General features: G+C 43.2%; 1 protein-coding gene across 1 annotated transcript in view; it reads left to right on the top strand.

Annotated features, from left to right (window-relative positions):
* CELSR1 (cadherin EGF LAG seven-pass G-type receptor 1) overlaps positions 1-24,988 on the top strand; it is a gene marked incomplete at its 5' end in the record, with an annotated part of 169,542 nt that overhangs the window by 63,911 nt on the left and 80,643 nt on the right. Inside the window, one exon of the mRNA XM_082061971.1 lies at positions 7,484-8,122. Within this exon, the coding sequence (XP_081918097.1) occupies positions 7,484-8,122 (639 nt within the window). The remainder of the gene's footprint in view (positions 1-7,483; positions 8,123-24,988) is intronic.

The raw sequence follows: 24,988 nt of genomic DNA, 5'->3' as shown, positions 1-24,988 counted from the left end.
GCAGTTGCTGCTTTATGCACAGTTTCTCCTCCCACAGCCTGGGGATTTTTTAGCTGTCTGAATGAGCTGGTAGTGCTGTGGCTGCTGCCAAGGGGACCACAGAGTGGGAACTGCTGTGAGTCGCAAGCCCCAGGTCCCACTGCCCACCCTCCCCAGGTGTCCCAGATCCCCCTCTCTGCCTGGATGAAGAAATGACTCATGTTGAAAAAAGAAGTACATGGAGGTTTGACTTACCGTGTTTTGAAGAGTGTCTGCAGGCAGCCTGTGAGCATTAGAGGTGCCTTTGCCTGGAAGTGTCTGGACAGACTTGCTGGGATCCTGTTCTTGCACTGACCCCAGCATCATGTCCCAAGTGCAGATGTGGGTGATGCTGCTGTGGGGCAGTGCAGTGGCAGTGCGCAGGCTGGCACAGCCACAGCCCAGGGACGTACCTGTGTCCTGGGTGGGCCGGGACAGCCCCTCGGGTGCCCTGAGCTGCTGCAGCAGCAGTGGGACGGTGCTGGAGGCGGTGGGGCTAATGCTCGCAAGGGAGAGCTGGTCGCTGGTGCAGTCGGATATGGGCACTCACTCTGTGCCAGCATGGACCATTGCTTGTCCTCCAGCAATCTTCCAGCCTTGGACTAGTTAATCCCAGATACCTTCCTTTCCCCCCAAAGACACGTGTTCCCCAGGACATTTCCCTCCCTTTCAGCTCAGTCAGGACTGAGCGCCCATTGCTGTTGTGCTTGCATACACCATGTGGCTCACTTCTGTTTTACCTCACCCTGGGATCTAAAATCCCCCCATAACACCATATAACACGTCTTTCTTTTCCCCCTTCCTATGACCCTTCTGAACACTCTTTTCTTCAAAGAACACTGGGCAACACTGGCCAGTGTTTTCAAAACAGAGCATCTGCAGAAGGGTGGCTGCTGCTGCTCATCCTTCTTGGAAATTTAGAGACGTCAAGGTACAGATGCAGACAGCTGATTTTAGAAAAACCGTTACAACCTTTACAACTCGTACTGTGTGGCCCACATTGCGTGTTTCTACTGTCCACATGCTTGCCCTGCTCATCCCTTCACCTTTTGCTTTCTTCTCTCACCGTTTTGATGTTGAACCCTCAGCCTTTTCCTGGGCAGACTGTAACTCTTGTCCGGGGCTGCCGGGTTGGGAGTGAAGCTCTGTGCGAGTGCCCTGGCAGGGACTCAGGGAATTATGCTCTGGGCCCAGTTTTGGCCGGGATCGAAGCCCGCTGAAGTCAATGAGACTCTTCCTGTTGATGTAATGGGCTTTGGAGCAGACCTGGGCTTTGACATTCTTCAGAGGACCGGTTCCAATGTGAACCTTTGGCACTGTGTGAATAATAGATAATTATTTTTATATATCCTTTCCAAAGCCCATAACTTGTGTTGGCAGTCAGTGCTCCTAAATGTGCGGAGCTGAGACTGGCAGCCTGAAGTGAAGGGGCAAAAGCAGTAACATAGGCTTTGTGTGTCCGAGGGGAATCATTTCCATGTTCTTTCATCCAACTTAATATAAAGAAGGAATTGTCATTAGCAGCATTTCCGATCCTAAGGAAAGGGAGGCTTTGACGGAATCCATTATGCCTGTCTAAGACATGATAGAATGTTCTACCTTTCTGTTTTTCAAAAGGGAAGTTATGGGGTTTGTTTCTCATGGCTGTTACTTCTCTGGTTTTGCAATGTTTAATACAACTTTTTCTAGGGAAACAGAAATCTGTAGTTTCATCTGTCCCTACCACAATACAGGGACTGGTTAGGAATGCACAGGGGACATTTGGCGCTGCCCATTGCTCTGGCCTTTCGGAGAGCTGAGGCCAACACCAGCCCTTGTCCTTTGCCAGGGTGCCCTGAAGGCAAGCTGGGGTCACATACAGAGTTTTGGTCCTGAAACACTTCTCCAGTGCGGCTGCTTGCTAACTGGGATGAGCTTGAGGTAGGGTCTCTGTAAATTCACAGTTATGCCTATTTTCATTTTTGGTAAAGTTTTCTGCTGTTTTGGCAAAGCATCTTACTTAGGTTCCCACCCACCATTTTCTGTGCAGTTTCCTTTCTTTCAGGATATTTTCCCTGTGCTATAAGCTCCTGAACTTTTCCATAATGTAGAAAATATTTTAAAGAGTTTGTCTTACGAGTTTGTTGCTCATAAACTTCCTATTTCTACTCATAGAAGTGAAGCTTTGTAGTGCCTACAGCAGCGTTTTGGAAGGGATGATATAATTACACTGGTATTTTACGCATTTTAAGTGTGTTTCCATGATGGTAGAAGCACACATGCGCTGCAGGACTTGCAGACTTGCAGACTTTGTGAGGCAAACCGAAGCTTAGTGCAGGACCAAGCATCTCTACTTTTATGGACACGTGCTGCTCTTTTACTGCTGTTTGCTCAGCAGGACGCGTGGTTTAGGTTCCAGCTCTGCTCAGGCAGCCAAGTATTGCCTGTGGTCTCAGCTGCTACGAGCTGGTGCTACTTACGTGCTGCTGCCGTCCAAGTGGTAGACACTGAGAGTATGGCATCCTCACTAATTCAAGGCTTAGTACTGCCTAGGTGTGTATTAACTCCCATATGTAAAGACATGGCTAGAAGTGATGGGGGATGGAGTTCTGATCATTCAAAGGCATGTTGCCCAGCGACGGCTGCTACCCGCGGCCATGCCTGCTTCTTATGAGCCGCGAGGAGCAAGATGTCATTGGAACCTACGGAGTGTCCTTACTCTACATTTTGCTAGCCAAGGAGTTTACATGGCTGCAGTAAAATCTGACATCTGTTGTTTTCAGATGCATTGTAAAGCAGAATTAGAATAGATGTGGGCTGGGCTATCCATGAAAGAAAGCTCTGATGCTGAAGTATTTATAGAAAATATTCCGCTTTGATATGCAGCCCTAAGACCTTTGTATATAATAAACAAATAAACAAAAAGTATTAATTATTTCATTTCTGCCAACTTAAAAAACAAACAAAAAGATCCTTTCTGGCCAGGTACTGCTATTGCCAAATGTGCATTTCAGTTAAACTTTGCTGTGTTTACATTTCTAGATAATGAAATTCTTTGGTTTATGAAGTGCCAGAAGATAGAAAGCTGAGATTAAAGTCTCAGATTTGATTTAGTTTGTTGTAAAGGTAATAATGAGACAATAACTATTCAATACATTGTTAGTTATTAGTGTATTTTAGAGAGGTTTGAGCTTTTGTCAGCCTTACTTCTCTTTTCTTTGCAATGCGTCAGGGAATGCGGTTGCTGTTAAATCCTTTCATTAGTTTGATGGAGGGTGAAGATGAGTAGTTCTGGTTTTAAGGAGCCTATTCAGCAATGACAGTGACACAAAAGACAGCAGTCTGCTTTGATTTCTACCTTCTGGAGATTTCTTTTGTAGAAAGCATACAGAAAATAATATTGCCAGGATATGAATCCAGTGTGCAAGGACTGTGTGTGTAATGAACACCTCTTCTCCTGTGTGCCTGCCTGACCAGTCAGAGTCCTCTTTGTCCATTCACTGATGTGTTAGTCCTTAAAAGACCTTTTTTTTTTTTAGTCTTTCCACACTGTTTTTGATTAAACTTGTCTGCAAGAGTTTTTGAAAGAACTTTTTCTGATTTGTTTAGGATATTTATGTTCCCTTCATTACCCCAGTATCTCAGCATTTCAGTGTCTGCACCCGCTACTCCGCAGTGTACATGTAGGTGCTGTTATCCCCACTTCATGGAAGAGAAACTCGAGCACAGAGTGACCAAAGCCATTGGTAGAAGGGGTTTAGGAGCCAGTCCCGCAAAAGGATGGATCAGTTCCTGTTCTCTTTGGTCCGTCCCATGTTTCCCCTTGCTCAGGCTGTCTGGGTGGCAGTGGCTTGGGCTGCTGAGGTCCAGGCTGTCCCCTCAAGCCACCCTCAGCAGGATGCCTACGGGTCCCATCTGCCAGCACAGCTCATGTTTTTGGAGCTTCTTCAGGAAGACTCAGGCATCCAGCCAGTTTGCAGCAGCTGAGCAGATGATGGTGGTGAGAACCACTGACAGCTCAGCCTTGTGCATGTGTGTGTGGTCTCATGTGCCAAGGTGCTCCAGAGAGCGAAGTGTGGCCAGAGTTCCTCCTGCGTAGCATCACTTGAAGGGTGTTTGACACCCCTGCCTGAAGCCATCTTGCATTTGCCAAAACATGATGGAGGCTTTTTATAGCTGTATCAAAAGACCTTTTAGCAGAAGAGCCCGTTTAGCAGTTAGAGAATAACAGATTGGTTGTGCATGTGTATCAGATAGCTGCATATGGTAGGGACATCAGACAGTGAAAGGACATAAAGTATTACCACTCCATAAAACAACACTTCCTAATATTATTTTTCTGACATTTCTGGCAGTAAATGTTTGAAAGTTTTATGGAGTATTTCGCTTGGGAATCTCAAAACACATATGTTATTGTCTACTTACGGCTTAATTCCCAATAAAGACAAGGACAAAATTTCCACTTTATTGTACTTGTTCCAGACCCTAAAAGCGAATGTTGTCTGTTGAAAGTAGAATAGATACTAATTTGGTCCCATAAAGCCACAGATTGTTTCAACTTTCCATGAATTTCTGAATGAATGGATGATCGGATCCCGTGATGCTGCTCTCAGACTCGCTGGTGTATGAAAGAGGCGCTTGTCCAGCAGCCTCTATAGCCGGGCTGCTCTTTTGTTGCCTATAGTACACATGCTCAGCTCCTTTTTGCTCTCTTTTTATATTAATGCTCTGCAACAGGGCTGCACAAAGCTGCACTGCCTTTTAGAACACGACTTCATTTTGCAGCTCTACGTCTGTGCCCGGTTTTCTTTTGTGCTGCCTGCGGAACAAGGAGGCTGTGTGGTATCTGACACCGGCCTTTTTCCAGTGATTTATTAACTGTGTCAGAATAGCTGTTGTGAATGCTGGGAAGCTCTTGCATATTGTGACAGTTGATATTGATTATGACAGTTTGTAGACTCTAGTGCGTTGTCAGACAGTGGATCGTATTTTGTCTTCTTACTATACATACCATGGGCTATAGATCATAGTGTTTTCTTAAGAAAAGGACCCATTGTCCAGCATTCTCACTGGTATGAGGGAACTTGTGTAGCGTATTGTGCAACAAATAGCAAAATAGTTCAGGCACCCTATGGGACAGGCAGGCGAATGTCAATTGCTTTAAAAAAAAAAAATTAAGAGTTTGTTCTCCTTCTGGGCTTTCAAGGGAATGAGCCATGCAGTTGACAGAAATGGGTAAACTAGTCTGAGGATGTTGTCTCTGAAAATACGGGGCATGCTCTATTGTCTGTTGGCCAGAAATCCACAGACCGTGCAGGAGGAGTAGGTTGCAATGAGGATTTTGGCTACCCGTCATTTTTAAAGGTTGCTTCTCAGTGAGGGTGCCAGAGCCTGGACCAGGCTGCCCAGGGAGGTTGTGGAGTCTCCTACTCTGGAGACATTCAAACCCGCCTGCACACATTCCTGTGTAACCTCATCTGGGTGTTCCTGCTCTGCCAGGGGGATTGGACTGGATGAGCTTTCGAGGTCCCTTCCAATCCCTGACATTCTGTGATTCTGTGATTCTGTGATTTGGGTCTTGATGGAGGCCAAAATTACGTGTTTCTAGACTGAGTCTGAGCCTGAGCAGAGAAAGATTTCTGCAGACTTGGGAGAAAGTGAAAGCCGGCGTATGATCTGCTGTGAGAGGCACCTCGAATGGATCGCCTGAATAATGACCTTCTGACTGTTTGGTTTTAGCCAGGCAGTACTAAAGTAGCACACAGGAGAAAAGACTTCTCTGTTTGCCTAAAAGCTGCTTCAGTGCAGAAAAAAGTCAACAGCTGAGCTTTTACAGATAACCTGATCAGGAGGAGGGAGTCAAAAGCCATTTGGTTGATTATACTGCTCTGATTTACTATATTGCAACTATATTATTGGGAGAGAAATCTTGCAGCAACACATCTCTTTTTAAAACAAAACAGCACTTGAGGTGTAGCAGTGACAGCCAATGGGAAAGGAGCCATTCTGATTTTTCTGTTCCTGAAAGACCTTTATAAGAGACCATAATGGGTCATAAACTTTCACTGTGAGATAGCAAACCTTAGGCAAATGACCTTTAGCAATCCATGCTATTAGAATTTTGATCTCACACTGGGGTTAGAGTGATTCAATTGCAGTTTCTGCTGTGATTTTACATTGATGTGACTCAAAATCCATTTCCACATGTACTTTATGGTTTAACTGAAATAAATATAATAGCAGGTCAATTTTGAAACAATTATTTCTGGGATACTTTGGGCCAAGACTTTGGCAGTGAGCTGCAACTTAAGGGAGCTGGATTCAGTTCTTAACCCCCTGAGGGCCTGATGTTGGCCATTCAAACCATGAGATGAACTCACCTCCATTTCCAGCTGTTTATTTACACTATGAGATCTTTGAGAAGCAACATTTCCTATCAGAAGCCAGTCTTGATCTCTCCTGGGATTTCTAGAAGCTGCTGTAATACTAACTGTATTTTCTGTAATGCGATCTGTATTTTCTTAATGAGTCCTTAATGTTAGCAAGGAGACAGAATGGTTTAGTTTCAGTGATGACGCAACTTCCCATTCCATACTCACATTGCATTTGGATTAACTACAGCACTCACTGTGTCATAACTATGTTTCATTATGATAGAATGCTCTATAGTTTGTGCATTCACAGCACTACTGTCAGCCTCAGGGTGTACCAAGATTTTACGGTGGCATCTCTCAGTCCAGTGTCAGGTATTAGTGCTATATTTATATATTTATGGGTTTTATTGCAGAACATCCATGGCAATATCAGAAATGCTTTAGGGGAAGGATAAAATGGAAGAGTTTTTCAATGTCTGCTTTTCACTACGGATGTATTTTTTCAATTTTTTTTCCTAATTTTCGTAAAGTATTTTGAAGAAGTTAGGTGTGATGAATAGAGAAGTTCACGTGTTCATATGTGAAGACTTGTTTCCTTAGGTGACTTTTGTCTAAAGCTCTGGTTACAACTCTCTGTATGTGCATAGTTCTGGCTCATTAAGTCTGAGACCATGTCTGGAGAAGATAATTTTGTTGTTGTGCTGTGAAAAGCGACAGCCTCCCAGCACTGCTTGTAGACTAGCAGTGACTTGTATGAAGATCCATTCAGTCGCTGTCATGAGAAGCCCCTTCCCCTTGGCTCCTCCTTGGCCGTCCTGGGGCTCTCAGGCTGTCCGTTCGCTCACTAGCTCTTGCCAGTTGTTTGCCTGGGATGTTCTCTAGCTGTTCTGGGCTCTTCAAGGTGTCTCTGGTCCTTCGAGTTGCAATCCTTAAGAGATTTTGTTTTGTTTTCCTGAGTAAAGGCATTGGGTGGATACGTTTCCCTCTCCCATCCCGGTGCCCTGAAACGCCTCGAAGGTCTGTTTTATTTCCAGGAGGCTGTGGGAGCCTCCTTGTCCATAGGTTGAAGCCTGGTCTCTGACGTTGCTGTTGTCTTTCTCTCTTCCCTTCAGATGGCATCCACAGTGTCACAGCAATCTGCACCCTGCGTGTCACCATCATCACAGATGACATGCTCACCAACAGTATCACAGTGCGGCTGGAGAACATGTCCCAGGAGAGGTTCCTTTCTCCTCTCCTGTCCCTGTTTGTGGAGGGGGTGGCGACAGTACTCTCCACCGCCAAGGATGGCATCTTCGTTTTTAACATCCAAAATGACACAGATGTCAGCTCCAATATCCTGAATGTGACCTTCTCAGCTTTGCTCCCTGGTGGCATTCGAAACAAGTTCTTCCCCTCCGAGGACCTGCAGGAGCAGATCTACCTTAACAGGACCCTCCTGACCATGATTTCCACCCAGAGGGTGCTGCCCTTCGATGACAACATCTGCTTGCGTGAGCCCTGTGAGAACTACATGAAGTGCGTCTCTGTCCTGAAGTTCGACAGCTCGGCCCCGTTCATCAGCTCCAACACCGTCCTGTTCCGCCCCATCCACCCCATCAACGGGCTGCGGTGCCGATGCCCCCCGGGCTTCACGGGCGACTACTGTGAGACGGAGATTGACCTCTGCTACTCCAACCCCTGCGGGAGCAACGGGCTGTGCCGGAGCCGAGAAGGGGGCTACACTTGCGAATGCTATGAGGACTACACTGGTATGTGTTTATCTTATCTTTGACCCATGATTTATATGTTAGACCATCAGCCAGGCCAGCTCTGTGTCAAGCTGACATTCTTAGTCAAAGGGAGAAAAACTCCTGGTGCTGCCTTCTGGTCCAGAGAAGGCTTGTGAGTGTCACACGTCACTTCGGATAAGTCCCGTATCTCCATGCACTCACGGTGGTAAGAACCATCCATTGCTCCAGGCTGTGCAAGGGGGCCGCCAGCTTCTGAAGCAACTCCTGTGGTGTGAATTTCTGCTAAAAACGCTTTATGCAAATGTATTGCTTTTATCTGGAAGGAAAAAGGTGGGACACATTCCCTGGTTCAAGTTTTTGCATATTAACTCCTTCCTGGACACTTAGCAGTCCCCTCCTACCAGGGCATAGTGGGAGATGCACAGCCATCATAGGAGCTCATCAGCTCTTGGTTGTCAACAAGCTCAGAGTGTGAGGATGGTTCATGGTCCCAAGAAGCTGCAGTAATACACATTTATGAGAAATACTGCAAGTCAGTTCTAGTTTGTAAGTGTCCAGATAAACTCCAGAAGGACGTAGGTTCTGCCAGGCCTGTCTCCAGCAGCCTGCTGAGGAGCATACTTTGCCTTATCATGGACTTGACAGCTAATAAAGATCAAAGTGCTGCTTCTCAAATACTCCTGAGAAGCTATGGAAAAATATTAGCTGAATGTTTTCTAGGATTATTTATGTATTTGAAATTGCACATGCATTTAAGTGTTCTGCGCTGACGTGCTGCTGGCTGTAATTTATGCTGACGGCTCAGCAATGTCTGCTGTGACCCCGCAAACAAGGGGTGAAGCAGAGGGGGATGTTCCAAACACTGCCTCTCTGCCAAAGTTATAAAAAATTGAAAGCATAAATTATTTAAGTCTCCATGCAAAAATATCTACATGATGTGTATGCTTACTGGGCTGGATCCAGTCCTCTAGGTGGGAAGGGTTTTCCTTCAGTTTTTGTGGCTTTTCACTCAGGGTTATAATTAAAAATGTGATGATGGAAGGAACCAGCAGTCAATGAGGATGGACATGGCAGCAGCAAGTGAACTTGTCTTTGCCTGGAAAGAGGGGCAAGAGATGCTTCCTGAGATCAGAGTGGGGTTCAGGGAAGCAGGACCTTCCTAAGGGAACAGAGATGAACGTTTTGCCTGACTGGTGCAACCCTGAATAGAGCTGTGAGCTGGTTGGGATATTTGGTCTTTGTTGAGGTGTGGTTTTCCTGCCAGCCTTCTCATAAATGACTTACACAGCAAAATACATTATAAGGTCCATTATCCGTTGCATACAGCTGATGCAAAATACATGCAGCATTGGGCATCACAGAATAGATTTAATTTAATTTAACATGTTTATGTACTATTATACTGTAAATAGGAATGGTTAGAAGTAGCAAGTTTCATTAAACAAAGATATGCATATAAATAGGGATAATTCATCCACATCTTAATTTTTGGAATAACATGCATTCCTGTGTCAGATCTTGATGGTCTCTTGCTAGAAATTTTCAAGAAAAAAAAAAGGCTAAATATACTTTAAAAATTAAAGAGAAAAATCTTATATTAATAATTGACAAACATATTTAATAATTAATGCTGTAGTCAGAACAGACACAGTACATATTTAGAGGAAAGGCACCATATTCTTCATACACAAAGAAAGATTTGATCTGTAACTGTATTTTCAGTGCATAGTTGTTGAGTTAAAAATTAACTGTCCTGCTGCCAGGATATTACAGTGATCAGAAGCTCAGGAGTGAGCACTGCTTATGGCCATGCCATCTTTAGGTTCCAGAGTTAACTGTGCTTCAGTGAAACACTTTATTGTTTGGAAGGACACGTGAGGTCATGATCACAGTCAGGTTGGCCAGGGCAAAACACAAGCAACCATGATCAATAGGGCTCTGGAATCCCTTTCCCTCTAAATTGATACCATTATTATTGAATATTTTTGTTTTATTGCTGAATAAATGCAGTAGACAATTACCATCTACTCTGTGGTTGGTTTATGTTACATTAGTGCCTTTAGGCTCAACATTGCATGACAATGTATTTTCCATCAAAGCTGACACACTAACCCACATACCGTGGTCATTAGCTGGTTCATTTTCATTTCATTTTCAGAACAAGGTGGAAAATGTTATCAACAAGTAATCTATTACCAGAAGTATTTTACAAAGATCCATTATTGAATCTTGCCCCATCTTCTTTAAGATTTGTTGTTTTACGTATGATTTTTTGTGTTTTAAACACATTCATATCTATTTTCAATTACAGTCTATATCTGTTAATCGTAATACTGTGTTTTCTGCTGGCATATAAATATTTATTGTTTGCAATGATCCAGATTTTCTATCTATTTAATATTTAAACAGCACAGGTTGGTTTCAATAGCAGCAGTGTGTATTGGCTCATGGAATGCAGCAATCATAAGTCAGAATGATCAGAAAGTATGGATGAAAGTTGGGAGATTCTGGTACTACTGAAATGTTACCACTACTACTCATTGTAGTAACATACCAGTATGAGGTACTCATGAATCTTTGAATTAACTGTAAAAGATGAAATATGAATGGTAATAGTCAATGAAGTGCAGCCTGCTCTGGGAGCTCTCATGTTTCCAATTCCCAATTAAGAGCCTACCTAGAAAAATAATTACAAGAAGATGCTAAGATCTGTCATCTCTCTGAGGAGATATGCTGCAACTTGATGAGAAATCACTGCACAATCATAACCTTTTACTGACTCTATCTGACTGGTCACCTGTTAAAAATATAGTGTTTATTTCCTGTAGAAGGTAATTATGTCCTATCTTAATCGGATGGAATTTCCCCCCATTTTTCCACCCCGCTTTGAAGCCCTCCATTTGTTTTGATGTAATTGTTAGCCATTTATACTTGATGAAAGTTTCTCTGTCTTCAGGACTCTTCTGTTACGGGCACAAAGGTAAACTGAGCTTCTACAAGATATTTCTGAAACCCGATTGCTGGGTAGTTTGGTGTGATTTGGAATTAGCTTCACTTCCTGTGATGTAAGGACGTGTGTGCAGAAGGACATAAATTTTTAATCATGTTTATTCAGAATAGTGACCCCTTTAACTCCTTTTCTTTATATACAAATTAGTGTAGAGAAGTGAACAATGTACACACAGTCATGCTATTGATGGCGGGGAGCAGTGTGCATGACTAAAGGGTTAAAGGATGTAATTTAAGCTAAGCAAACAAATTTAATGAACTTGAACACTGTGGAAAGCCTGTGTAATTTTTCCAGCTGTATTTCATTTATCTTTGAGTGCTGCAGAAGCAGCTGAGATGAACTGTAGTTGAGTGGTTGCCACAGCAGATTCTGAATGAGCTGTACTTCCAGCCCCATCCCGGCACCTCCTATAGAGCTGCAGACATAAGTCACCACCGTTTGGGGTGTGAACTTCCACGGTTCCTGCCCTGCCATGAGCAGGTGCCTCCTGCCCTCGCTGGGTCTTCCCACAGCTCGTGGTCCTTCTGCTCAGCAGCTGCCACGACTGTTCTCCTCTGCGTCTGTGCTCCCAAAAAGTAAAATGTAGTTTGTACAGAACAAAAGCTCTTCAAGGGGAAAAAGCAGCAACAACAACAAAACTCGCAACAACAACAAAAAAAACAACCCCAGAAATAACAGATTTAATGTTCCCACAGTTCTCCTTAGCACAGGGCATTCTCTCTGCCTCCTTTGCTACCTGAACCCTAGCAAGGAGCAATTTCTAGGGAAAAAGATCGCCAGAGAATTTCCCATATCCTCTGCATCTCTCCTTGGATTTCACTTCAGAGAGGGGAGAAATCTTGAGGGGATGTAAATCTTACAGTAATCAAATACAGCAGTTAGAGTTCTTTTACATGTTACACTTTTTTCCTCTTAATTTATTTTTTGATACCATATTGACATGAGAAATCATGACATCTAACTTGGCCACCATGAATTCTGACTTTTGTGTCATGAGAAGGTAATTATAGCTGGTTTTGCAGCATTTTGCCAGAAGTCCATATTGTTTAGAAAGTTCTCAGTGTTTGGCTCTTGCAAACATATAGCAGTAAAAATAAATATGAAGTTTTGCTTCTGCCTTATCTTTACTTATATCCATTCTTCAGATAGTAATTTCCCAGCTCGGTCTGATACCAGATTCTCGTTTTTCAGGCTGGAGAGATTTGTTTGGGAGAATTTCAGCTTTCAAGTAGAGAAATCTGGCAGCCAGGGTAGCCGTCATGAGTGTTTCATCTTGGGTGAGACGGTCTGAGATTCCCTTCTCAGTTACACTTCTGCAGCTCTGCTGGAGCAGTGGGATCACAGGCGTGTAACAGCCAAGATCCTGTGCAGCAAACCTTCATTTGATTCCTTCAGGTTCCTTCCTGCACCTTTAACTCCTTGCTTAGTTGATGAAAGGCCATGGCTTTGCAATGACAAGGCTGGACAAAATTGTCCTCCCTGGGCTGGGGGGCTTTTCCAGAACTTTCCAACAGCTGTAGCCACGTTTGTCTTTGCCATGAAACACCAAGTAAGAAATTCGGTAGTTCCCAAACACTCCTATAAATGTAGGGATGTTTTCCACAGTATTGGACAGCTTTGTGGGTCATCTCTCTGTGATACCTCATTCCAGTGTTAACCAATGCAGTGAGGGTATTACGATGTTTTCTATCATTACTGCCTAAACAGTGTCCCTTAGTCCAGGTCCAAAGTTATACTACTGGATTCCAGGTGCATTTTTATAAAGAGATGAAAACAGCCTAGGCAAGGTCTAATGCTGTAAAAACTAGTATATATATTTTCAAGACTTTAAACATAATTACAATTATGAGAGTGCTGGGTGATTTGCACTGTTTTCAGAATTTAAATGCTGTGTATTTCTCCATTTGCAGAAAGTCATAAGTTTTTAATGAAGTTTTTCTGCTGATCCTGGATGTGGGAAAAGTCAAGGAAGAGTGACAACTATCAGCCTTTTAATAACTTTCACGGTTTCTCAGTGCCTCAGAGGGGAATACCTGGTTGCCTTTCCTTGCAGTTTCTCTATGGCAGCACTATGAGAAAGCTTATGTAGTGTATTGCAGCCTGGTGAAGGTCTGTGTGACATTGGAAGTCTAGAAATTTTTCTTGTTTTTCAGCAGTGCTGTGCCATGCCGTTGTTTTGATGTTTGTAGTGGAGCTAGGTATGCATAACTGCAATGCAATTTCCTTTTGATTGCTGTGGACCTGTGCAGCTAACTTTTTCACTCTGATGGAGAAATGAATGTATGCTTACAGGATCTTTCCTTACGGTTAGTACCCCATAGTTCTGCTCCCTGCACGGATGTCCCAGCAGAGTCTTTTCTATCAATCTTCAACTTGCTCTGTCTCATCAGCATGCAATTTTTGAGAAGAAAGACCCCTTCTGCCTGTATTGAACAAGCAGACATCTCCATGGGTGTGGAGCGAGCCGTGTCCCTGCGGTTGGCAGCAGTTGGTTCCAGTCAGGTTCTGCTGCCTCTTCCCAGCCCCAAGGGCTCACATCACTTGGGCAGCTGGTGAGGACCCCGCCAGCAGTACAGTGGATGGTCCAGAAGCAGAGCCTAACTCTTCCAAATGTTTTTCAGAGCATGACTGGTGCAAAAGCTGGAAAACCCCATCTTTTCCTCTTTTTATGATCTTGACCACTCAGCTATGTGCTGTGATAGATAGCGTCTCATGAATCTTACTCTCAGTGCTTTGAAGTTTCCCCATATGACTGCTGCATTTACCCATACCAAACAGCAATGAACCCCAGATGTTGTCTCGTGAGCTGACTTAATATCTAAGCATGTAAGGAACCCATACAACCTATTCTTTGCAATTAGCCACGGGTAATAAGTCTTCCATTGGCTCTTGGGCAGTGCATGCTGCATTTGAAGAGCACAGCAGTCAACTGTGAATTTGCATTCCTTTCTTTCCTTTTAGTGAAATGTCCATTTTACGTCATGAATTCCTGAAAATAGGTATTAGTTTTGAATACTCAGATTAAGAGGTATCATCTGGCAAACTTGTTGGGTGTATATATATTGTCAGAGACCATGCCTTCAGATCATTGCAAGCTGCACCTGTACAGAACACATTTCATCTAAGGATCACTGTGGACTCTTCTTACTAACAGTGAAGGAAGCCTGTGAGACCCCCCTTTGAGCAAGAGGATGCTGTCCCCCTCACCAAAGCGATGGGAAGCTGTGGCACAGCATCATCATCTCTTCCAGGTCACATAAAAGCAGTCAATGACAAACTCCAGAGCAGCTAAGGCAACTCCCATGGGCCATTCCTGGGCTGCCCACAGCTAGAAACCTGGGGGAGATCCCCATGAAAGGCTTTTCTTTCCTGACAGACTCTCAGCAGGAGGCTTTGTGCCCACTCATCTGCTGTGTTTAACTCAGAGCTTTATTGTGTGTGTGTTAAAATGGGTCCTTGCTTGTTTTCGCAGCCAGGCTCGCTGTTAATGTGTGCAGGGATGGGACTTGCACACCACAGCCTTATGATTGAACTCAAGTGTTGCTGGGTTGGAGCTGAGGCTGTGGCCCAGACAGCATGACTGCGTGACTGCTCGCCTCCACAGATAACTGAAATAATAACAACAGAGTGAAGTTACACTTTCATATATTACAGTCAAAAGCCAAAGTCCATTAAACTTTTAAATGTTGTCATATTTCTGTTGAATATATTTCTGTCCATGTCACTAAACCACACGAGGTGAACATTGGACATCTGGAATTAATAGGAGATTCATAGGAGTGACTGAAGAGGTCTACCACTTCTATAGGTGGATTTTTATCTGCAGAATATGTCTTTCAGCTAATCTTCAACCTATGCTCACTTGCCAGGATGCGAAAAGCCTTTTCCAGTTGGATTACTGCGGTGTATTTGTTGACAGTTTAGTTCTCAAACGGTGTAAATGGCCTGCAGCCTTCATGTCAATCTGCCGTGCCTTTTCCTAAACCCCAGCAAAGAGTTTTATCACATTACCCTCATCCCGATGTGCATAAAGTAGCTACTGTTTAAAGTTTGAAAGTTTTCCCAGTCATGTACGAACCCTCCTTTGCCCCCCGCCCCGAGATGCTGCACGTAGGATGATCTTTGATGCTGCAAGTGCCGGGGGTTCGGATGCCTCTTCTGGAGCCTCCTGTCTTATCCTCCTCGCCCGTGGAAATACTTGCACTGATCAAAGTCCTTTGCTGTCATGTGGAAACCTAGCTACAGACTTCATGTTGTGTTTGTTCTTAATGAGTTTTAGAATGGTTCGACAAGACTTCTGTTCTTATCGCAGTGGAGGTGTGATGCGGCTTTGTAAAAGCAAGCGGCAGATCACACACCGGTGTCATCACTTAGGCCTGACTTCAGAAGCCACCTTAGTAATTCAGCTCCAATATACTTATGAATGTAGCTCTTCCAAACAGTTCAGGGTCTAGGAAATCCTCCTTACTGATTGCACCTTATGATCCTTTGCTTCACAGAATCACAGAATGACAGAATGTTAGGGATTGGAAGGGACCTTGAAAGATGATCTAGTCCAGTCCCCCTGCCGGAGCAGGAACACCCAGATGAGGTTACACAGGAAGGCGTCCAGGCAGGTCTTGAATGTCTCCAGAGTAGGAGACTCCACAACCCCCCTGGGCAGCCTGTTCCAGTGTCTGTCACCTTCACTGAGAAGTTTTTCCTCAAATTTAAGTGGAACCTCTTGTGTTCCAGTTTGTACCCATTACCCCTTGTCCTATCATTGGTTGTCACCAAGAAGAGCCTGGCTCCATCCTCATGACACTTACCCTTTATATATCTGTAAACATTAATGAGGTCACCCCTCAGTCTCCTGTTCTCCAAGCTAAAGAGACCCAGCTCCCTCAGCCTTTCCTCATAAGCTTCTCCTTGAGATGGCTGTGCGGCTGGCCTGTTCTTCTCTTCATTTACCTGCTCTCCTCATTTGTCACCTTCGCAGTTTTTCACTGAAGATTTTATGCTTTTTCTGCCACTGTTGATAATTTCGAGTAGCATGTAGCTAAAATTCAGTGTCCAAAGAGCCTGGGCAGTAACCAGTTTGAGGATGGTTCCATGCTTGCAATTACATTTTTACACCTACTTGCTGTTAATGCCATTGATGCCTGTTGGGTTACATTACAAGATGGAGAGAAGGCAGGTTCTCAGGTGTTGGCTGTGTGAAGTCAAGGAGCTTGCAGACTTGAGAGGCCCATTAGCACACACTGTGGCGTGACAGCATTGCTGCTGTTGAACAGGTGCTACCCCAGCTCTTCTACAATGTAGGTGTTTAATATCAACCCCCAATGACCAGGTATAATTATAGAATCATAGGATGGTTTGGGTTGGAAGGGACCTTTAGAGATCATCTAGTCCAACTCCCCTGCCATTGGCTTCAGTCTGCTTCATTAAAGAGAAACTTTGTTAAAAACCTGATGTGAAAACAACACATTTGAGCCTGAAGCCAGGCCAGGCTGAGCTCATGTTTGCTGCTGGCAGCTGGGTTTACCCTGGCCTGGGTACCTGCCTCTGGCACCTCACCTGTCCGTTCCACCTCTTGGCAAGAAAACATCCTGCGAGTATGAGCTCATGGGCTGGTGGTGCTTGGTGGGAGAGGTACCTGCTGAGCACCTGGGGTTTCCTCGGGGCATTCCGGTCAGTAACAATCAGTCTAAATTTAGGATCCTCTTTGTTCTCACATGTGTGAAATCTCTTTTGTTGCCTTTAACCTGTTGTACGTGTATTTTTTTAATCTTACTCCATTGATTTTCAGCAGGTTTTAGGCTCTTGACTTGTACTCCTGGTTTTATGCTGATGGAGTTCCTGTTACCACACCTAAATGGGAGTCACAATTCTCCCAGGCTTTTTGAAAACCCTTGTTATAATGAATTTGCTTATCTCCATTGGTATAATTTAAAAACAACCAAAAAAATGGAAGGTGGAGCATAATTACACAAAGTGGAGCTTTTTTATTATAATTTTATAGGTACATATAAAACCCCTGCTCACTGATGTAGCTAAATTCCCACACACCATCATAATTATGAACATATATATGCATTGCAGAACATGGAGCTGAGAGAAACTACACACACTGAGGTTTATTTTAATTAAAATATTTTAAATAGCCATTTATTAAGCAATGGCCAACTTCTCTGTGACCATAGGTTACAACTGTGTTTTTATTTATTTAGCCAAGTCAAGCCTGTGTAATGTAAGGCTTGGGGTTTTTTCTTAGAGATTTTTTTTTAATGTCAGATGGGTTAGCTGAATACAATTTTAAACTGCAAGTAAGCCACACAAATGCATTCTAATACATCAAAACATGCACTTGCTAAGAGTCAGTACCCTTTACGTGTTTGGGGGTTTCCTTTGCCAATGGCCAGGTGTCTTGGTTGGTTTCTTTCTCACTGAAAACAAATCAGATAGGGAAAGAGGAGAAGAGAAAGGAGGAAAAAACAGAACAAAACAACTTTGCCTTTAAGTTATATGTGAGGAAGATAAAATCATAGTGAGACAGTATTTTTTTCCAATATGCCTCGTGTTCTGGAAAGCCCCTCACAACGTTCATAGCAAATCAGAGGTGAAGCCTAATAAAAGGAATTCCAGGAAGGCTGGAATTAAATATTTTAGATCTTCAAAACAAAAAAGAAATTGAATTTCCAAGGAACAAGGTAATGGGACTCCTTTTCTGTTGCTGTAAATACAAAACTGGGAAACAAAACTGGGAAGCCCCCTTATCATTCAGTAAAACTGAATTATGCAAAAAATGTGGGTGTCTGTACATATTTATAATTCCCAAGTTAGACATTTTTATTTTCATCAGCAGATGAACAACAGGAAAGTGGCAATAAGGACAACTGGGTGCAGAGATGAGGGTATCAGGATAATGTCCTGTTAGGGAGGAAAAAAGTATGAAGTAGTTTATTGTTTGTCTGTTCTTTGTGTTACGATGATTGAAGGTTTCGACAGTTGAGCACCAGACTGAGGCACTTGGCCTTGAACATCAAGATAATTACAGTTCTGCAATACAGTTGTGCGGGGCACGGTGGGAACCACAACTTCACTGTTGTGGCAAATGCTCTTTTGTTCGGAGCATCACGGTTGGGTGCCTGCGGCCCAGCCCTGCTCCTCCTGGCGGGGTTTGTTCTGCGCCGCCCCCGAATCGCGGCTTCCACACCAGCCATCCGCCCCAATTTTCAGTTTCTAAAAGTTGGGATGAAGATGCTTCACTTCAGGCTGTCTCAAATTCTCCGTAGCTAAGCTTGTGAGAGGTTATTTTACTACATTTTTCAATATAATAATTTTTAAAAATATTTTAATTAGATAGGGCCACCCAGCTTCAAGGGGTCAGCGCACTGATATGTACATTGTAGGAAACTTTATTGTGAAGATGAGTGTTTTATATAAATAATTAAACATTATTAATTGTATTCATTGTATACAGATGATACAATGAACTATATTAACTGTAACAAGATGTTAATCATTTGAAGTGACTTTTAAATGAAAACATATTTTACAAAAAGGCTGAATTTTAATCTACTAAACTGTTGTAACACACGAGTAAAGTACAAGCTGTGGAAGCTGGCTGCATTCATTTTTAATGAGTCTGTTTAAAAATATTTTTTTAAAAGTAACTTTTGAATTTCTGCCTAGTCTGTAGATTTAAAAATATATTGATCTTGAGATGTTTTGTTCAAGATATGTGACATTACCTGGCCATTTTCAGGAGTCATTAAGAAAAAGTCTGCTTCTCTGGTTAAGTTGCTTTTTGTTTTCAGTTTATGTTCTTGACCTGTATATTAAATATTTTCGAAGCTACCAAAATGTAAGATTATAGGATTATCTTTTTATACCCTAATCCTCGTCATTTGACAAGCAAAGTGCTTTTTGTTTTTTTTCAAAATTTACCTTCAAGGTATAACAATGGAAGTTTGATGAGCATCAGATTGTTTTTACCAGTTGTATTTCCTCTGTCGAGCACAACCTCTGAACTCATACAGTCCACAATAAGGACAGTGTATAACTTCCTTTTAACCTAATAGTTCTCATATAAAATGAAAATATAAAGCTATGAAATCCTAGCCTCCTAAGATGCAATTACAATAATAAATTTACTTTAAGCACGTTTTTTGGTTGCTTTATGAATATTTTATGGCTTCTCTTCAATTATTCTCACTAATTTGCCATTACACTTCTTTCCACCGGCGCTTCTGGGACCACCTAGAACATTAAGGGGCATGATTTAGTTTGAGATCTGCCTATTTCTAAATGCCATCATTTTTACCGTAGCATTGGATTACACAGAAGATGTGAGAGTGAGATTTTCCTGTGAAAACTTCTAGTTTATGGAAAACACAAAATGCAGGCTCTCGTCTGTCTTCTTTTACTGGAGGTGTGCAGAGTTAGCTGCCTGTGCAGTTAATCCCAGCACGCTGCTGGGGACCGGGGCTGATGGTTTCTTCTGTGCTTTGCCTCTTGTTCTGAGCTGAAACAGTGACATGCAGAAAGTTAAATAGGATCTTAGTGGAATAAGGGTCGGACTCTCCTAAAGAACACAGTGATGTTTGCCATTGAAAGGGAGACCCTGATGTCCTTATTGCCATATTTCTGGGTCATTTTCTTTCTTTCTCTCTTTCTGAGGTCAATTATTTGCAGGTATGTTCCCTTTTTCAAGGGCTTCAAGATGTTAGCTTGCTCAAAAATAAGTGCTAGAGCATTCCCTTTCCCTACCAGTTTGGGAACTGGGCGTTGCAACCTTTGGTGTCCTGCTCTGTGGAAGCAGCTCAGCATGAGAGTCAGCGGGAAGCGGGACGGTGCCTGGAAGCACGTCTGGTTTTCTGACCTCCGAGTTCCTGTTGATAAAAGATGTTATTGCACACACGGCCCTGGCGCAGCCACCACGCCTGCCTTGCTTTCCTCATTCACGTAAATACTTCAAATATTTGGGAAAGGCAAAAATGGCCTGTGGAACAACAGCCTTGGGAATTAACGGTGCCACCGGTGGCATTCAGTGCCCGCTAAAAATTGCAGCTTTGCATGATGAAATAGCCTCTTTTGTCATCTGAGCAGAGGCACACCGAGTCTGAGTGCCCTTGTTCTTTCTGGCTCCTGCCCGTGGAGGGAGGTGAGAACCAGGCACGGCGGCTGGTTCCCAGGCCAAAGTGCCTGCAGGTGTGCAGGGATGCAGATACAGACCAGTCTGCAAAGGTTGTCCCGAAGGGAACGTGTCCTGCGGGCAGAGTTCCCTCCGTGTGCCCCTCGAGTAACGCTCCTGGAGATGAATCAAGTGACACAGAGAGCGGAGAAGAAAATACACTGTCAGATGTATATATAGTAAAGGTAGAGGATGGTTGTTTCTCTTAGAAATAAGGGAAGGATATTCCTCTGTAAATGAATATAACTGGGGAATGCAGAGGTGTGTTTTGTTCTTAGATCTCCAGGTTTCCCGTTGATTTTAAAGTGGGATTTTTAGGAAGAGATTTTATTCCAAGTAAGACATAATGCAAATTGCAGACACAATGATATAATCTAATTTGGGTTTTATCTTTGACATCTACACTAATGTTTTCCCCCTACTAAATACATCCAGAGATAAAGCTTAGGCTTTTGAAAAGCACTGCTTCATCACCATGTCTTACCTTAAATCAATGCAGATTGCATCATGATAAATTGTCTTACGTGTACACCTTCCACAGAACTCAACATAAACTGGAAATTTCAGTGTGTTTCTTTTTTCTCTTGTGTAGATTTGTGCCATCTATAGTCCTGGATGAGAGACAGAACGTAAAGAGGTCTCTAAAGCTTTAACAGGTCAAATGCAGAGGGAGATGACACCTCGTGAGGGCACTGTACATTACAACAATTGGTTCAATAATTTACAGAGCTTAGAGATAGTTGTAAAATCAGCCAAGAGTTAAGCTTAAGACATTAAGATATTAGCTGTTGGATCTCATAGCGCAAAAAAAATTGCTGGTAGGTAGCTGTGGCAGGTTGAAGGCATGGATGTTTTATTTCTCATTGTCCTCTGCTGCATCTAACACATTCAGAAAGAGTGCTTTTCCTCAGCATCTCCTCAGAAGCCTGGGGTGATTATATCCCGTGCCATGGGAGCAGGCGGCGGGGAGAACCGGGCACATTGCTTGCACCTCTGTTTTACTGTAGGGTCTGGCTCCTCGCTCATCAGAGCGCCATAGGAAAAAAATCACAATACTTGTGGTAAGTGTTGGCCCCACTTCTGGTGCTCGCACCACTCCTGGTCTTGCTGCTGGACAGTGAAAGGCGAGCTTCTCTGGTGTAGGCAGAGTGGAAGCTGAATGACTGAGAATTTTTAATCCTCAACAACCATACAAGGAAGACAGCACAGGTATTGAGGACCTGGTCGTGACTTTTCTCTATGCTCTGTTCCTGCCAGCACTGGTGGAAGTTGGAGGAAGGTCCAGTGACCATTCAGATTGAGCATATATCATCTTGAGAATGTGCTCATGGTTTCTGGAATCCACAGACTAATTCATTTCTCTAACAGATGTGCCCCAAATATCGCTAATCCTCCTCAGTATTGTCTCTTTTTTCCCCAATTATTCCTTCTCATTTAAATGCAAAACCACAAAAAAAAAAAAAAGTCCCAAATCATTCATTTGTCCACCCATCCCTGCAGAGTGTCTTTTGTTCTGCTTTGTTTTGTGACCAGGGAAGGGGGGAAGGGGAGGAGAAGAGGAACATGTTTGCTCAGGCTGGTGCTGTGTGTGGGATCCTGGGCCTGGCTTTGGACTGGCCAGGAGCCAGGTACTGTTTCAGTGGCTGCTCTGCCTGTGCAGTGCCATCGGTTTGAGAGATGGGGACCTTTCCCTGCTCTGGCCTTTGTAAAATATGGTTTAGTTTGGTTGCTCAGGAGGTGGGATGGGGTCCTGGCCTTCCCCTTGTCTGTTTGGCCAGGGCATTTTTCATCATGGTCCTCCTCCTCCCAGGAGCTTGCAGGACCCAAGAGTGGCCATGGTGCAGACGCTGTCCCCAAGGACCCTGTTGGGAAGAAGAGATGAGAAGGGTTGAGTAGCATCTTCCTGTTGGGGTAGGAGTGGGAATGGGAGCTCCCTCAGAGCAGCTGGTTTCAGTCATGTTTTTCGGGCTGGAATTTGACCACCAAAAGTTCTCACATGTCTTGGGGCCAGCAGATGCCACCCACAGCTTCAGAGGCAAATGAAAGAAAATAAAAAGCCTCCCATGTTCATTATTTGGAGCATCTCGTGATTAAAGATCTCATGACCTTTATTTAGCCCAGTCCCATGATTTTGGGAAATCTGATTTGTGAGTTATCAGGGATGCCCAGAGGGAACTTTGTGGAAGAAGGCACAGGGAAGACAGAAGGATGATCATAAAGGAGAGGGATGATACAAATAGCCAAGAGAGCACTAGGAATTCTGCACCCTCTCTTCCCACGAGCTCAGAGCTTAGTGCTTATGCCCACAGGAAACTTAAAACACTGATTTCCTGAGTATCTTGTTTTGGGATCATTTTCTATCACCTCAGAGAGCTACTTGGCAAGCTATTTATATATAAAGTGTGTGAGAGGAATGTTTTTGTTGTTTTGCTTACTGTTTTAAATACAGGTTACTTTCTTGCAAGTACATCTTGTTAAATCTGGAACAGCTAGCAACTTAAATTACAAAAGACAGCTGTGATTACAAGTCACTGAGGTTTATTCCTGAGCAGTGTGAGTGTATGTCTCTGTGTTTGATGAGTGCTTGTGTGTGTTTATGTATTTATGTATTATTTTAGTTTAGCTTGTTTCTTATAATCTGCCTTCGTAGTGCAGAAAATGGCAAAAAGAGTAAAAAAGCAATGGGGAGGAGGGAGACCCCAAAATGGACCTTAAGCTGGTGTTTCTTTCTGTAAGAGTGTTGGGGCTGATACTAAGTTTTCTAGATCAGTCCCAATTGTAAAAACATAAATAAACAGGTTAAAGGAAAGACCAAAGTGTATTTTCGAATTTGAACACAGCAGCAGCGTAATGTAGGAACCTCATGAAGTGGCGACTGTCAGTGTTGGTACTGAGTCCAATGAACGCATCTGTGCAGCCTCTCTGAAGTGGCATGAGGGGTCTGGCCATTGATTTCTAAGGGACCCAGATTTTACCTCTGCTCTTCAAATAGGACTTCTGAGTCATCTGCGTAAAATGGTACATGGGTATAGTTGTCCCCTAATTAATCACAGTCACTAGTACACCAGTGGCTTCCAACTTCTCTTTGATCCAGCTTCTCCTTCATTCAGAATGACTTGCTTACTTTTTCTGGGTAACCGCTCTCTAACCTCTCTCACAAAACCAGTAGATTTTTGCTTGTTTGTTTATTTGTGTAATGTTTCATTGGTAAGTGGCATTTGCTAGGAGATTAGGCTCACTTTCCCCAGAAGGCTCTGAGGGTAGGCTCATGTACCACAGAGCCCCTGAAGTCGTGAGTTTCCCTCTATTGGCAAAATCCAACATTCATTTTTATTATTTGACTTGCACTTACATTTTAGGCAGATTTTCCTGCAGTATATCCCTTCACAGGCAGTGGAGAGAGGTGGGTTATCTACTGAAGCCGTTGATCCATTTCACCTAAGTCAAGCATGAACCACTACACTCACACGTGAGCGTACACTTAAAGCTGTATTTCCATAACAGTTAAACCTTTCCAAGACCATTCCTTCATTCTTATCCCTGGTGCATGGTCCTGCCTCCTTCCCTTGTGCCTGCTGTGCTATTCATCCATCAGTCCTAGGAGGAACCTGATCAGAAGATCACTAACCCTACAATAAAGAAGTGGATGGTGTTTTGACATCTTAGCTCCACAAATCAGTCAACTGCAGGATTACCTTGAGTGCCAACACATGGGAGGGGAAGGAAAGTGAAAGGAGTTTGGGGAAAGGAGGGAACTATGGTAACTCCCACTCAGCCCAAACTATGATGAAACCACCTCTAAAGTGGGTGTGTTGGATCCCAACTTCATTATCTCTTGTCCCAGTAGAGATTTTCAGGCTGATTCTGCAGCTAATTTGTTTTAACAGCCTTCTTATTACTTAGGGCACTAATTGCTTTAGTGCCATTTGTCATTTTAGGTTAGTAGCGGTTTAGTTACTAGAGGAAAAGAAGCATTGATTTTTCCCGTAATGCGCAAGATAGAAAATACTTTTTTAATGGCAGTTGTTCTTTTATTAGGGCAATGGGTCAATGGGAATTCTTTGAAGAATTTAGTTGCCCTAGTTCTTATAGTTTCTCCTTTCTACTTTAAAGTACATCGTTTTAGGCTGGCTCCTTAAATCACCTTCTCAAAATGCTTTCCATTCAGGTGAAGCAACTACAGACATGGAGGACAAGATTAATATGTATCTAGAGCAAATGACAGGATGAAGGAAAGGAGAGAAGAATCAGTTTGAGTCAAACAATTACAGGTGCTGAGTGAAAAATTAACGTGTGCCTAGGAAAACTGGAAAAAAGAAGAACATCAGTGCAGGTCTGCTGCTTCACATAAATGTAGATGTATTTAATGTAGTATTTCAGTTGAAAACAATTGGAGAATGGTACAAATTTTTGAGGGCTATTTCCTAAACAGGGATATTGTAGAAACATGTTGCAGTAAACTGAAGTGTAGAGTAAGTCTGTATTTACACTAATGGCATCATGTTGTTTCCAGCAAGCTTTCCAACATTATACGTTGTCTGTCTTTACAAGGTCAAGCAACTCACCAACAAAACCACAGGCAGATTTCTGCAAAGCCGGGCTCATTGATGCACACCAATGTGCTGACTGAAACCCACAGTGTTGAGCTCACAAGGTATTTGCAATCGTGAGGCTAGTTTTTCATTTTTCAAATAGTATA

This window comes from Streptopelia decaocto, assembly GCF_964273445.1.
Source record: "Streptopelia decaocto genome assembly, chromosome: 1".
Classification (NCBI taxonomy): domain Eukaryota; kingdom Metazoa; phylum Chordata; class Aves; order Columbiformes; family Columbidae; genus Streptopelia; species Streptopelia decaocto.
Note: the sequence above shows the minus strand (reverse complement) of the source record. Positions and strands in the feature narration are given on the sequence as shown.